The 14,178-nt window shown below is 38.2% G+C and overlaps 2 protein-coding genes across 7 annotated transcripts in view; one reads left to right on the top strand and one right to left on the bottom strand.

Annotated features, from left to right (window-relative positions):
• LOC137285012 (set1/Ash2 histone methyltransferase complex subunit ASH2-like) overlaps nucleotides 1-14,178 on the top strand; it is a 97,564-nt gene that overhangs the window by 27,538 nt on the left and 55,848 nt on the right. The gene's annotated exons all lie outside the window — the stretch shown is intronic.
• LOC137283261 (transcriptional regulator ATRX homolog) overlaps nucleotides 894-14,178 on the bottom strand; it is a 49,752-nt gene continuing 36,467 nt past the window's right edge. For all 6 annotated transcript variants that reach the window (XM_067814687.1, XM_067814689.1, XM_067814688.1 and 3 more), the window contains exons 3-9: nucleotides 5,588-5,672; nucleotides 5,184-5,273; nucleotides 4,282-4,645; nucleotides 3,673-3,757; nucleotides 3,294-3,337; nucleotides 3,065-3,150; nucleotides 894-2,764 (exon numbers count right to left, since the gene is read on the bottom strand). In XM_067814687.1, coding sequence (XP_067670788.1) covers nucleotides 2,675-2,764; nucleotides 3,065-3,150; nucleotides 3,294-3,337; nucleotides 3,673-3,757; nucleotides 4,282-4,645; nucleotides 5,184-5,273; nucleotides 5,588-5,672 — 844 coding nt within the window. In that variant the 3' untranslated portion in view covers nucleotides 894-2,674. The remainder of the gene's footprint in view (nucleotides 2,765-3,064; nucleotides 3,151-3,293; nucleotides 3,338-3,672; nucleotides 3,758-4,281; nucleotides 4,646-5,183; nucleotides 5,274-5,587; nucleotides 5,673-14,178) is intronic.

Consider the following 14,178-nt stretch of genomic DNA (forward strand, 5'->3'; position numbering starts at 1 on the left):
GCTGTCATTTAAGTTCTTGTCTCTGGTCTGTCTGTGACATTAGGGTTGCAGGTGATGTTTGATGGAGTTCATTTGCAGCATTGATAAAGGACCTCAGAGGATGTGATGTTGATGGTTTTTGTTGGCTGGAGAACTGAAGAGTAGTAAGCAAGTCTCAGACAGACATCCGGATCAAATGTAATGTGTCACTTCGAACACATAAAACACTTAACTGGACTGCAATGTTTGCCAATGGTTGACATGTTAGTGGCTCTGTAGAATCACTGGGGGGTGTTCAATATTCAGCCTTATTGTCAATGATGATACCACTTCTTTAAGTGGTTCCAATTTCTCCAAGACATTTTATAAACTCATGTTACACAACTGTTGTGAGCAAATGGAACGGATCTGCATACCTTGTTAGTAATGTTGGAATGCATAACGCATCTTCTATTGTGCACCTTACATAACTTAACCTGATGATAGTTTTGAACCTCATATAACTTCAATTTGATTCCATTTCTCTTTGTCTTCAAATCAAAATGTATATCTAATTTCTGTTGGGGACAGTTGTGATGTATGTAGAAGAAGCAGAGTTGATCAATTTGATCCAAGTGAAGGTTAGGCATGGAAATATATATTTACAGAGTTATCTCCCTTGATGTGTTTCAGTGCTTCAATTCATGAAACTTGTGTCCTTGGTGTCTCTTGAAATTTGGAAGGGGTAGGGGAGGAAATCTACGTATTGGCCTCATTATCCATTCTTGTGGTTTTCTTGAAAGTGTTTAACATATGAGAAATGCATCACTTCAGGCTTGTCTACCTGACATGTGATGTAAAAAAACAAACAAGCATTTGGTTTTTGCTGGCCCACTCATTTAGCATGAAAAAAATCAAATAAAAACCAGTAAAACTTTGAATTAACCAAGTTTATTCAGTTGGTAAGGCACCATTATAATGGTTTAAAAAATACACCATATTCTGTACAAGCTTAAGTCGTTGACCTACTTGCAAATAACAAGCAAAACATCCTGTCAACCAAGAAAGGAAAACAACTCTATGTACATCACATTGATAGCGGTGGACTAAGTTGGAAGTCATGTGACCTGTCAGCTATGTCTTGCATAGGTGTGGACTGCTACTCGCCCAGGAGTATTTCACAGTGGCTTCATGACACAGATATGAGAGCACGTGTTTACGACAAATAGTGACTCTTGAGATCAGATCAGGTATTTCATGATGCACCAAGACTTTTTATGTCTTGTCAGAGTATCCAGACCTCCTGACTAATGTGAAGTTACTAATTGATAGGTTTTTGTATGATTTTGTGAAATACTAGATTCTGTAATGAATTAAACAAATATATTCATGTCAAGTGGACATGCAATTTTTAGCCAGAATATTTTGACGTGTTAATAGTACAGGTCATATACAGCACTCTAAATCACATAGTTGATGTCAACATGTCTCAAAACAGATTAACACTGTTGTTTATAGCACTTCTATATTTCGACAAAAGAAAACAACCAAATCCTGAGTTGACTGTGTTCGAGATTATAAATATCTAAGGAAGTTTGATTCATGGGTCAAGTGCATGCTTATAATTTTTAGACTGTTATTGTATATTATTTCTCAAAGTGAGATGTTTTCATTTAAAAGATCTTAGAATGTTTGTCTCTCAAATATAATACAGAAGAAATATGGTTTCAACGTACAGTTTGACAGTCCCACCAGTTATCTCCCTTTACAGCAATAGTTTGTGTTAACAGGTTGCCAGCAACAATGCTGACTAGAATCCAGTATTTCAGGCTGCAGGAAATGATTTGATGAGCAAGAAAACAAACATACAAACTTAACGCAATTAACTCAAGTAACCATGGTAACAATGGGTATATATGATGTCAACAGTGGCGTTACATTAAGGTGGCCCTATCATTTCATCAGTCTACTCTCATCCCAATAATGCTTAACATGTGCCTGAGTGAGTGTTTGGCCTGCCAGTTTCATTGGATGTTCATTTCACCGCAACAGATCTATGGGCTACTCTACATGCTTTCAGACATTCTCACCAACTAAATGATCATTCAGTTTGAAGCTGCAGGATACAAAATGTTTGAGGTTGGACCAGTTTTGTAAACCAATGTCACTGCTACCACTGTCGTAACTCATACTATCGTAACACTAAGGTCTTAAAAAAATCCACAACATTAATTAGTATCTGGAATGAGATGTTGTGACTTGCAAGCCATCCAAGTGTTTGAGTCTGAGTCTGTCTTCAACAGCTGATGTAGAAGCAGACATACTATTACGATTGCTTTGCAAGACCCAGAGGCTTTTTGTGTGACCTTCAAGTTTCAAGTGACCTTTCTGTTGTTACTCTATTCTTTGACGTTACGACAGTTGTAGTTCTAATATTGATTTGTGAAACCTGCTCCTGGTGTGGAGGTTTTCCAATGACAGTTTCTATTATTGGTGTGCAAGTAGATATGTCTGCATGATATGTTGTTTACCTATCAAGGTTTTAGATTTTATAAATGAAAGTGGGCAGTCCAGACAGTATTGTTTCCGATCCAGACGTAAGTCTGAGATGATTGTGGTGTCTCATGATTGTTCTCAAGGCACTGGATATCACAATGATATGTCTACAGAGACATTGACAGAGTAGTCTATGGGCACTTGGAGATCTTCCAGGACATCAGACGTGCGTCTGCTTCACGCCAAGGAGATTCTTTGTAGGGTCAGAATGAGATCGTTCTCGACTTAAAGGTTCCATATCATCTTCACTCTGCAACAGAGAATAAAATGTTGTTTGCTGAGTGTCAGTAGTGCATAGTACTTGATTTTGTAAAAAATATGTTAGTGCTTGAAATAATTTAAATTTGTAGTTGGGATGATGATAGGAATGATAGCTGATACAAGTAAAAGAAGGATAGATTTTTGAAATTCTGTTGATAAGCTGATCAAAACAACCTGAAATTATGAGGAGCTCTTTGAAATATTGTCATCTGTCTGTTATCTTCCTCACAGTGTTGTGCTGCGCCATCTGCTGGTGTACATGTATGTATGATGTTTTAGAGTTACCTACCCCTGAGGGAACCACCTTGTTAGTAGCCAGGTTCCGAGCACTCTGGCAAGTTGGGGGTTTGTCTTCTTTTAACCTCGTTTTCAGAGCTGAAAATAACATGGTAGATTAACTACAGGAATAGTGTCTTGTAACTTCTGATAGGTAGTGTGTAAGATTTGATTATCTTATTACATAGCATCACTTTAAATGTCTCCTTAAGAGAAATATACTCTGTGTATAGAAGACTTACATTTAACAAGCTGGTCCATCTGTTCCCCATGCACTGACGGAACCCTGAAGAAAGAAAGAAGTGGTTTATTGATTGTTTCTGTTAAGCATCCAAGATATCTGTATCTTGTAACTTTAAGGGATTGTGACAAAACAATATGTGACAAAACACAACAAATTGTCAGTTACATATCTTCTAAAAGGGATAGTGTTTATGTTTAATTTTGTTTATTGCAAGAACAGATAAAAAATATGACAGATGAAGCGTATTTTAAACAAAATAATGCTCTTCCAAATAGGGGAGTTAAGAATACTTGATAAATTGATTTAAGTACTGATTTAGAAAGGTTGATCTGTGTGTTGGATTAACTGGTGGCGGAAGCAATGGGGTGTCCACTTACAGGAACTTCCTCTGGTCCTTGTTGGCGCTGCTTGGTCGGAGACTGGCCCCTTCTTTGGAGGCTGAGGGAGGGGAGGACTGGGGCGCTGCAACACAGAATCACACTTCATATGAAGGTGAACTTGATGTTTCTTGACAGATTTGTTCGGAAGTTTGTCTGTTGAGAGACTCAAGATGTTCTGGGATTTTAATTCATTATCTGTGCTAATTAAGTACTGAAATCTTCTTGATTGAAAATTTAGTACAGACTATCCTCTGACTAATATAATACTCTGAGAAGACTTGAATTGTAAATTTGCCCATTATTTCTATTTTTGTATCATGACATCATGAAGATAACGTTACAATATGATCCCAATAGGCTGTGGTGTTTTGTAGTTACTCCTTTTGTTGGAAGTTGGCGCATGTAGTTTTTATGCAACATATTTCAGCTATATCATGGTTAGGTCATTGACAGGAAACAGGCTTCACTCAGTCATTAACCTGAAGGCTCTCCAACTGCCTTGAAGCACAGATAATGGCATAGTCACCCAAGGACATAATGTTAAAAGTTTCCATATGTTACGGAGCATATCTTTATAATCTCGTCACTGAAAGCTGTATCACTTACAAGATCTGACAGGTATTCTACTGGTCTTCTTCTCACTTGGATCTTCTATTTTCACAGTCGGATCTATTTGCATAAATATATTTCCTCCATTAGACTGAACGCTTTTTGCCTTATTCGGCTCTTCCGGCACCTCCTTGGGTGGCTCTTCTGGCTCTTCTGGCTCAACCACTACAGGAGTTGTCTCCCTTTTGTCCTTCACCTCAGCAAACATGCTGTCCACTATAAGTTTGGCCGCCTCAAATGAATTACGCTTCTCTTCCCTGGTTGGTTCACAGAGTTCATCCTTGCTATCCTTCTTCTCAGGGGAACTGCGCTGAGAGCCTGATTTACTTTTAATACTGCCTTCACCCTCTTCTTTTATCAACTGAAAAAGAATCACAAAGTTATTATTGGCAATTAAATTACTGAGTTCCTATAGGGAGTGTTATGCCTGTCAGCAACACAACCGTTGCATCTGATCAGTAAGTAAGTAACCAAGATCAAGACCTCTGGTACAATGATCAGCTTTCTGTTTTGTATCAGCTATAGGAACATTACTTTTACTTTATCCTGGTTCTTTGGTTGATTGTGTGTGCTAGTTTGTTTGCTGTTTCCTGTGGTGAGTGAATATTATCTTTCCATCTTTTGACTCTTTACAGCTATATTAGTAGCTTTACAAACTTCTTAAGCCCATTCTTAACACGTTGGCTACTTGAGACTAGGACTGAGAACCAGTGACTGACTGCATGAGCATGCAGTGTGACCATGTAATCCTAGGTTGTTGTTTTACTCATGGTGTGATCATGGCATGCCTCACTTCAATAGGGCTGTTGAATGACAAACAGTATGAAACAAATATGGTTAAACATGGCTGTTGAATCAATGATTGATCCATCAGTATTTACTGAGGGTGGTTTACTTACTGAGAAGCCATCTTCCTTTGACGCTGCGGCCTTCATGCGAGGAGCCCGACTTGCTCTGGCTCGGTTTTTGGGAGGTGGAGGTTTTCTGAACTGTATAATCAAGGCAGAGTGTTAGGTAGGAGACTTCAGATTAGCAAAATTACACAAAACTTTGTTGGTTGTGCACTGGCACATTAGTATTGAGAGAACAAGAACACTACAGCTGGTTGTTTTGGGGTTGCAAGAGTTTGGAAGATAATACTTAGACATTCGAAATTTTCATAAGTTTTAGACTAATAGACTACTGGAATCTACTATGGTGATGCAAGTGGAGGGAAAAAAGTTTTGAAACAAATTCATATCTACAATTCTTAGTTTCAGTCTCAGTGATGTAGAACGTTTGATTGACAGGGAAAGTTACTCACAGACTTGAGTATCTCAGTTTCTCGCATGACGACAGAGAAATCCCCCAAATCATCATCTTCCAGCAATTTGTCATTTTCAGTTTTTCTGAAAAGAAAAATTTCATACATGAAAAATATAACCTGTTGCAGCCGCATACCTTTACCACAGTCATGCGTGCAATATTTGTGCTAAAGGATATTAAGTTGTGATTGGAAGGACTCAGTCTTGCAGACATTTGATGGCCCTGTTGTCAGTCTTAGAGTTGGACAATCTTCCAAAATTTAATTCCATTTTCAATCAAAATTCTGAAACTGTTATCTTGCTTTTATGCAGTTTCACAGGTCAGTATTTTTTTTTAAGTTTGTTAATTTTCTGTTTTGATTGTGTGTTTTATGAAATCTGATTTATTTATGGATATTCAGTAAGGACACCTTGATACATGTACTTGGGAAACATTGCAATAATTTTGCTGTCCAGGTTAGTCTTGTGTAGAAACCACATTTCTGCTACCTTGTTATGTTGAGAGTGTGTAATATTTCCTATATGTTTTGAATGTTGGCATTATGTTGCTGTGTTTAAAGGTTAAGGGTGATTGTGGCCCACACAATACCTCGTATCAGTCGTCACCTTGCTCTGTAGTTGTGAGAGCGGCAAGACATGGGTGCAACTCGGACATGTGTTTGGCTCATTGCCAGGGCAAACATGGACAACTGTGTAGGCCACTGAATGCTTGGGACGCTCAAGTTAATTGCCTCCATGCCAAATAAATAGGCCATTATGTCATGATGCATAGACTTTTGCAGCATGGATGTGTTGTGTCAAGATGTTCTCAGGAAGATTGATCACTCACTGACAACAGCCAGCACTGACTGACATTTAATGCATAGCTTTCCTATGTATTGGATTAATGTTTTCTTAGCCAGAGACGCAATAGTCTGAAATAGAGATCTGTTGGGTGTCAGTGAGTCAGTATGGTCGCATGCTATCATCTCTGTTTGTGTTAAATGTCGGTATTGTATGATGATATGGTCACTCTGGTCTATAACCCTTGCCTGTTTGATTATTTCTTTATCTACCGCTAAGGTGCTAGAGGTTTCAGATTGTAATCTCTACCTGTTTTTAATCCGTGTCTACCAGTGAGGTGATACTGGTGTGACCACTTGTCTCTGACTATAATCTCTGCCTATTTTATTTATGTATCTAAAAGTGGGTTGAAAAGATCTGTGATTGTTATCTTTGCCTGCAGTAAATGTTTCTGTGTCTACCAATGAGGTAATGGGGTTGCACAAATACTACTACTGGTCTTTGGCTATAATCTCTGCTAGTGTTATATTTCCATATCTACCAGTGAGGTGAGGTGGTTGCTGAAATAAGACCATTGGTCTCTGATTATAATCTCTGCTGGTGTTATATTTCTATATCTACCAGTGAGGTGAGGTGGTTGCTGAAATAAGACCATTGGTCTCTGACTATAATCTCTGCTGGTGTTATATTTCCATATCTACCAGTGAGGTGAGGTGGTTGCTGAAATAAGACCATTGGTCTCTGACTATAATCTCTGCTGGTGTTATATTTCTATATCTACCAGTGAGGTGAGGTGGTTGCTGAAATAAGACCATTGGTCTCTGACTATAATCTCTGCTGGTGTTATATTTCCATATCTACCAGTGAGGTGAGGTGGTTGCTGAAATAAGACCATTGGTCTCTGACTATAATCTCTGCTGGCGTTATATTTCCATATCTACCAGTGAGGTGAGGTGGTTGCTGAAATAAGACCATTGGTCTCTGACTATAATCTCTGCTGGCGTTATATTTCCATATCTACCAGTGAGGTGAGGTGGTTGCTGAAATAAGACCATTGGTCCCTGACTATAATCTCTGCTGGTGTTATATTTCCATATCTACCAGTGAGGTGAGGTGGTTGCTGAAATAAGACCATTGGTCTCTGACTATAATCTCTGCTGGCGTTATATTTCCGTATCTTGAGTGATTTAATCTGGTTAGCCTGATGAGTCTGGAGGTCTGAGACTAACCTACTGTTACATCAGACAGGAGAACATGATTGATCCCCAAGCTGACCACATAATTAGATTCCCTGATGTGTAACATTGTTGTAGATGGCTTTCAGGACATACATCTTGTCAGGACTGTCTTATGTAAATACTGACATCAGCAGAAGTGGGACTGTAACTAGATAGAGTTGTATTTACTTCAAGAAGGGAATCCCACAGCACATGCTTCAGCGTTGTTTCACTTTCTATATTAGTCTTTGGTCATTTAAAAAATTCACCTTTGGATGTGAGGAATTGGAGATCCAATCAAATACTATGTTAATGAAATCCAACCTGGACATGTACAGTAACAAACACTTCTCTGTTATTAGATTGGGATTGATTACTGGTTGGAATGTTTCATTCATTACTGAACTGATTATGGGATTGATTACTTGACTGAATAACAGAATGGTGACTGGGTTGAATGTGGTATTGACAATTGAATTGAATGCTTAAATGCAGGTTTAAATATGAATTCTTGCATGGATTGCAGGGTTAAAGCATGTTTTCATTACTGAATTGAATGCTGTTTAAATAAATTACATTATATCTAACTACCAAGTTAGCATCCTTTTTTAAAGCAAGGAATGTGTATCTCAGACTTTCACCCTGGCTGGAAAAAAATTAGTTATACTAATCGACATCATAAGGAAATAGTTTGTGGCAGATTTAGACTTTCTGCTGATTGTATCAGACCTGGTATGGACATTGTGGTATACAGGAAGCTTGCGGCCCAGTCTTGTAGACACCAGGAGGAAATATGATAACACACATTGAGTAAATGTTACAGAAGTAGATATGAGATCTGATTGTTACACTCAGAAGTCTGGAGTCCGGAGAACTGGTGAATTATGGACTGGAGATATCAGTTGTAGGATTGTGTAGTATTGGAAACATGCTCTTTGTATTCTTTTTGTTGATAATGGTATTATGAAGTTTCATGTACAGCGTTAGTTTGAGTAATCACTCAGTCTGCTGTTCACTCCCTGAATCATTTAAACACTAATTCAACTGTTCACTCATCTATTCATCCAATTTCTGGGGTCCCCTGCCATATATTGCTGGAATATTGCTAAAAGCAGTGTAAAACCCAAACAAACACATCATCATGTTACAATTTCACAACTGATGTCTCTAGTCCATAATTCACCAAATCTCCGGTCTCCAGACCTCTGAGTGTAACAATATCTTTCTCATGTCTATTTCTGTAATATTTAGTCACATCCAAAGCATTCGCTCATCATGCAAAAAACTGGGGTTTGATTTCCCACATGGGTACAATGGCTGAAGCCCATTTCTGGTGTCCTCTGCCATAATATTGCTGGAATATTGCTAAAAGGCAGCGTAAAACCCAACTCACTCACTTACTCACTCAGTCATTCATTCAACCTTTCACTAAGTCATCTACTCACTTAAGCACTCAATAAACAAGTCATTGTATAAATCACCATAAGACTCGACACAAGACTCGTAGGTAGGGTGTGGTACGGCAATCTGTCATTGTGTAGACTGTTACAGTTATCAATACCAATCATTCCATTAAGTTGGTAATGGGACTAATCCACAGAACAAGATCAAAGGAATTAGATAAAATCGTGGCCATAGGTTGATGCTAGACTTAACATAGATTCAAATACATTGTGACTGACCTTGATGACGAACATCAGGATCATGTTGACATGATGATGTGTTTGTTTGTTGATTAACACTGCACTCAGCAATATTCCATCTCTGTGATAGTGGTTGAAATAACCCAGCCACGACCAGGCGATCCAGTGATCAACAGCACAAGCACTGATCTATGCAACTGGGTTGGGATATGCTGAGAAGTGTCTGCCAAGTCTGACCAAATGGACTGGATGTCCACTGGTTTGACCTGATATTGAACACAGACTGTGATATGTGGTCAGTGTTAATCTTGATCTAGTGACAAGCCATGGTTATACCAGTGTCGACTTGGGTGGCAACTTCAAGTACATACTGCCTTTCATGGCTTACTGAAGAAGCCCTGGTCTGAATGAGCGAGTGAGTTCGCTTTTACACTGCTATTAGCAATATTCCAGCAATATCATGGCAGGGGACACCGGAAATGGACTTCACATTTTATATCCATGTAGGAAATCGAACCCAGGTCTTCGGCATGACAAGAGGACACTTTATACACTAGGCTACCCCACTGCCTTGGTGTGAAAGAGGGAAAAAAACACCAACCCTCCCAGTCATGTACTAAGTTGCATTTGTCATTCACTTTGAACAGAGAATGTGTGTTGCATCCCCATAGAGTGCCTTGTTTGGTGATGCGCATTTGTTGGTGTGTGAAAAAGTCTTCTTGGCCAATCAGAATAATTGATTATTGTAGTAAGACTAAAGGCCGTCATTTTGTATCAAGGGGAAAGAGATACATGGTTGGTGACAATCATATCAGTTTTTTTTTACCATTTTCCCAGAAAGTTCTGCTGCAGATGATGGATCATAAAACATGCATGTTCCTGATGGGAATGTGTCAGAAAATGAAAGTCATTGTTCTATCACTACCTCAGATAGTGTACATTTCAGTTATACATTCATTGTAACTCCATTGGGTCTCTTTGGACTAACAGCTAGTCTCTAAAATGAATTTATTTTAGAGAAAAAATAGTTCCTTAGCATTATAGTCATACAATAGAAGAAGAAGAAGCCCCTGAAACTGTGGTAAGCTAGCCCTGCCACATATACTCACAGAAATGACTAAGGGAACACATGAAAGTGTTCCTTTATTTATTTCCAGAATTTCACTCACAGTGCAATACATACTGAGTGAAGAAACCTGGAAATGAATAAAGGAACACTTGTACTTTAATGTGTTCCCTTAGTCATTTCCATGAGCATATATTAGACTTGCATGGCATTTATTGCGTGCATTTTTTCAGGATCTGTGTGACAACAAGCGTTCCTGCCAACTGTGGCATGTGTAGATGAAAGCATGTGATTTAGAGTGTTGTGAAGGTTATCTCTAGCATACTCTCCTTTTAGAGTTAGTTCATGATGAACAAAGGCTTCTTTCACTGTGGGTTTATGTCTATAATTTAATGTTTTCTGTATTATAAAAATGAATACTTATTCAAATCTAAATCATTGATGTCAGTACTGCTTCTGCAGTCACAGAAATGTAAACCTGTGTTTCCCATAATAAGCCTGCAATATTCAACATGCGACATGATTGGATGATGGTTATATACCAAAGGGCTGTACCAAAGATGTGACAGTAATACAATCTTCCCCAGCAAGGTGATTGTAAAGCATTTTTGTAATGAATAATGATATTAGTACTTTACACACATGTTCAAAGAAAAGAGTTGAATTCTCTTAAAGACACACTTGACTTTGGGGTTATGATTGGGTTGGAAGTATTTCAGATGGATTGTCAGGTAATTGAAAGCACAAGTTTATTAAGGCCTCATGAACTTAGCTTTTTTCCTTAATACAGTATTTCAGTGCGTGCTTGTGTCAAGCAAGATGTCGACAAATAGGTTAAAAAGTTGCATGATATTAGTCTATTCTCTTTTCCTAAACAGTACTGTTTAACAAATCTTTATGATCCCACAAATATATTTCACCTCAAATCTGTGTTCCATGTAATTTATGCACTGTTTCAGAGAGTAACAGACAGTGAAATTTGTTTATAAATCATGTCACGCTTAGTTCAACCCAGATCTCAATGACCTTCACCTTGCTGGTGTCCAAGACTGGACAAGTGACAGTGAGGGATCTTTGGGGATCATGTGAGGTCGCTGACAAACAGCGATGTGGAGGAAATCAATTCAGATCTCATCACATACTCCGTATGTTTGTCATGTCACTGTAGGCCAATTTCTTGAATTGTTGGACTTCAGAACAAACGAACAATTGTCCACTTACAGAACTAGGTCACTGCTAATGGAACGGGGTCTGCTACCATGGATATGAGTTTATGATGTCATTACAGCTGGGTGTGGATCGGGTACATTGCTGTGCTGGCATGCTATTATATGTAAGGCATGTTGTCAAAACTGACATTGCATCATGACAAATGTTACTGTGGGGAAGGTGTTGCATGACTGTTTTAACATCATGCCTCTGATTGTATCCCTGAAGTGCAGTGTCAGTAAACTAAGAATACAACCTTTTAATTATTGACCAAGATCCTTTATGGATTAAACTTCTTTTAATCTTTGGAACATGTTTTGAGGTCATTTTAGATCCCTTCATTAGAAATGACCTCAAAATGTTGTGTGTAAAAAATTGAAAGAAGATTTATCCATGAAAGATCGTGGTCATCTATAACAACTTCTAAATGCCACTAGAAGACATGTTTTAGTTGTTGTTTTTGACCTGATCTTTACAGTTTACTTTCCAGTCCTTGACATCCACAAATGGACATCCTTAGATTCTTAAAATTCAAATCCACATTAAAATATACTCTTAGAGGTGGTCATGAGTGTGGGGAAATGAAAGAATTTTTTCAGAAGTGAGAGGAGACATGACTGAGGGTGTGATGTATTTCCTGTTACATACTGTCACTTTGATGTCCAGGTTTACAGGGCTGAGTCCCCTGGGGCTGAACGTGTGTAGTTTTGTGACTGGAGGGGGCCAAACTTGCGGTATTGATGGGTTGTGGGGCTGAAACTGCCAGGGCAGATGAGTTGCTTGTGCATGACTTGCTCATGTGTCTAAGGTAATAATTGATAGTTTGAATGATAATTCATAAAATGTATATTGAAACTTACACATTGTCCCTCTAACAGACTGCTTATTTAAACTTGCCTCTTCAAAGGATCGAATTACTATACATCCATGGGCTCAGCATTCAGTACAGCCTTTCAGCAAGGCTAGGCTAATACCACATGTTGCTTATGTGGGATAACACCACATTATGATAACACCACATATTGCTCAGTTTGATAGCACCACATGTTGCATATATGTTGGATAACACTGCGAAGTAAACATGCAGGGCAACAAAACAGATGTTTATGTAAGTATGAAGGAATAAACAAACTATGCTATAGATTTTAATGCTATGTTTTAGAATGACGAGTTAGTGATGAGAGTTGTCACCACAGGTGTCAAAATTTCGGGACTGAAAAACTGCTGTGAGGTCTAGTGGTCACAGTATACCAGACAACAGGCAAAATATGTTCATATCAGAGACTAATTGTTGGTCTACAGAAGTAACTGACTTTAGACACGCTAGAAGATCACACTGTGATATTGTGGGGGTCACAGCTGCAGATCCCTCAATTCAGACAGAACATCAGATATCATAGACGCTCCTTGATTTTCTAAAACTTGCAAGGAATTCATATGTTTTGTATATCAGCACAATGTCTCCATATCACCATTATCAATGAGATATCATGAAATTTTGTACAGAGTATTTTACACTGATGAAATGGCTTTGCACAGGTATGTGGTATTGCTGTTCACTTAGCATGTCTATTGTGTGTCGTTCGTGATAGGTGGCATGTTGTTACTTATTGCTGTGAAAGACATGAGTGCAGTTGTAATGATTTTCCCAAAGCAATTACTGACATAGAAATACCCTACAAGGGCATCTTGACAACACAAATATATAGTAGAGGGGTTCAACACAGCCATAAGCCTGTAGTCTGAGACCAGCGAGAAGCTAGACAAGTCTTTTTCCCAAGAAATGTGACAATGTTAAAACATGTCTGAAACTGATGTAAATTGGTTCAGTGTAACTAATGTAAATTACAGTGGCCAGAGTCATTTTACTCTCAGACAAAGCCTCAAGCATGTGCGATTCTTGATACATTTTATATATTCTTGTTTTGATACCTATGTTCAGGCTAAAGTTTCTTGGTATTAAAGTGCCAGTTCCACAGTTAAAAATATCATGACATATCTCAAACATTTTCACAGCATGTTGAAGTTATTTCTGGAAATGTTTTCTCTTATGAAAGGAAATTATTCCAAATTTTGTAATATTGTGAACAGCCATTTGGAAAAGAAACAATTCTCAACTCACTTTATAAACATATATCTTGTTTTCATTAAACAGAAAACCAAAGGCAGACCTAGATCTATAAAAGTGTCTTGAGGCTTAATGAAACAACTACACTTTCATCTCTGTATGTTATGTGTCAGATATGTAAGTTAATTAGACTGACATTTAGTAATTTGTTATGTGAGGCCAGCTCATCATTCCCTATACCTAGGCCCAGTTTCACCAAGACAGCCCACAGTACAGTGTTCCAGTGTATTCAGTGTGTATTTTTAGAACATATTCCACAAATACCTTTCATATTCTGAGCTGAAAGCATTAAAATACATTCCCCTGGAGTCAATATTAGCTCCTGCTTTGAGGCTTATCAAGAACTGATGGAGGAATGTCAAATGAGGACTGCAGGAACGCATCAGTCACCTTCAACGGGACATAAACTGAATATCATCATTGATAAGAAGAGTGTCATAATAAAGATTGAAATTAATGTCATGGTAAATTCAGCCAGAAATGATTGATTACAGGATCACTGGCCCATGACTGACTAGATAGAAACATGTTTTTGTAATGCTTT

This window comes from Haliotis asinina, chromosome 5 (assembly GCF_037392515.1).
Source record: "Haliotis asinina isolate JCU_RB_2024 chromosome 5, JCU_Hal_asi_v2, whole genome shotgun sequence".
NCBI lineage: Eukaryota > Metazoa > Mollusca > Gastropoda > Lepetellida > Haliotidae > Haliotis > Haliotis asinina.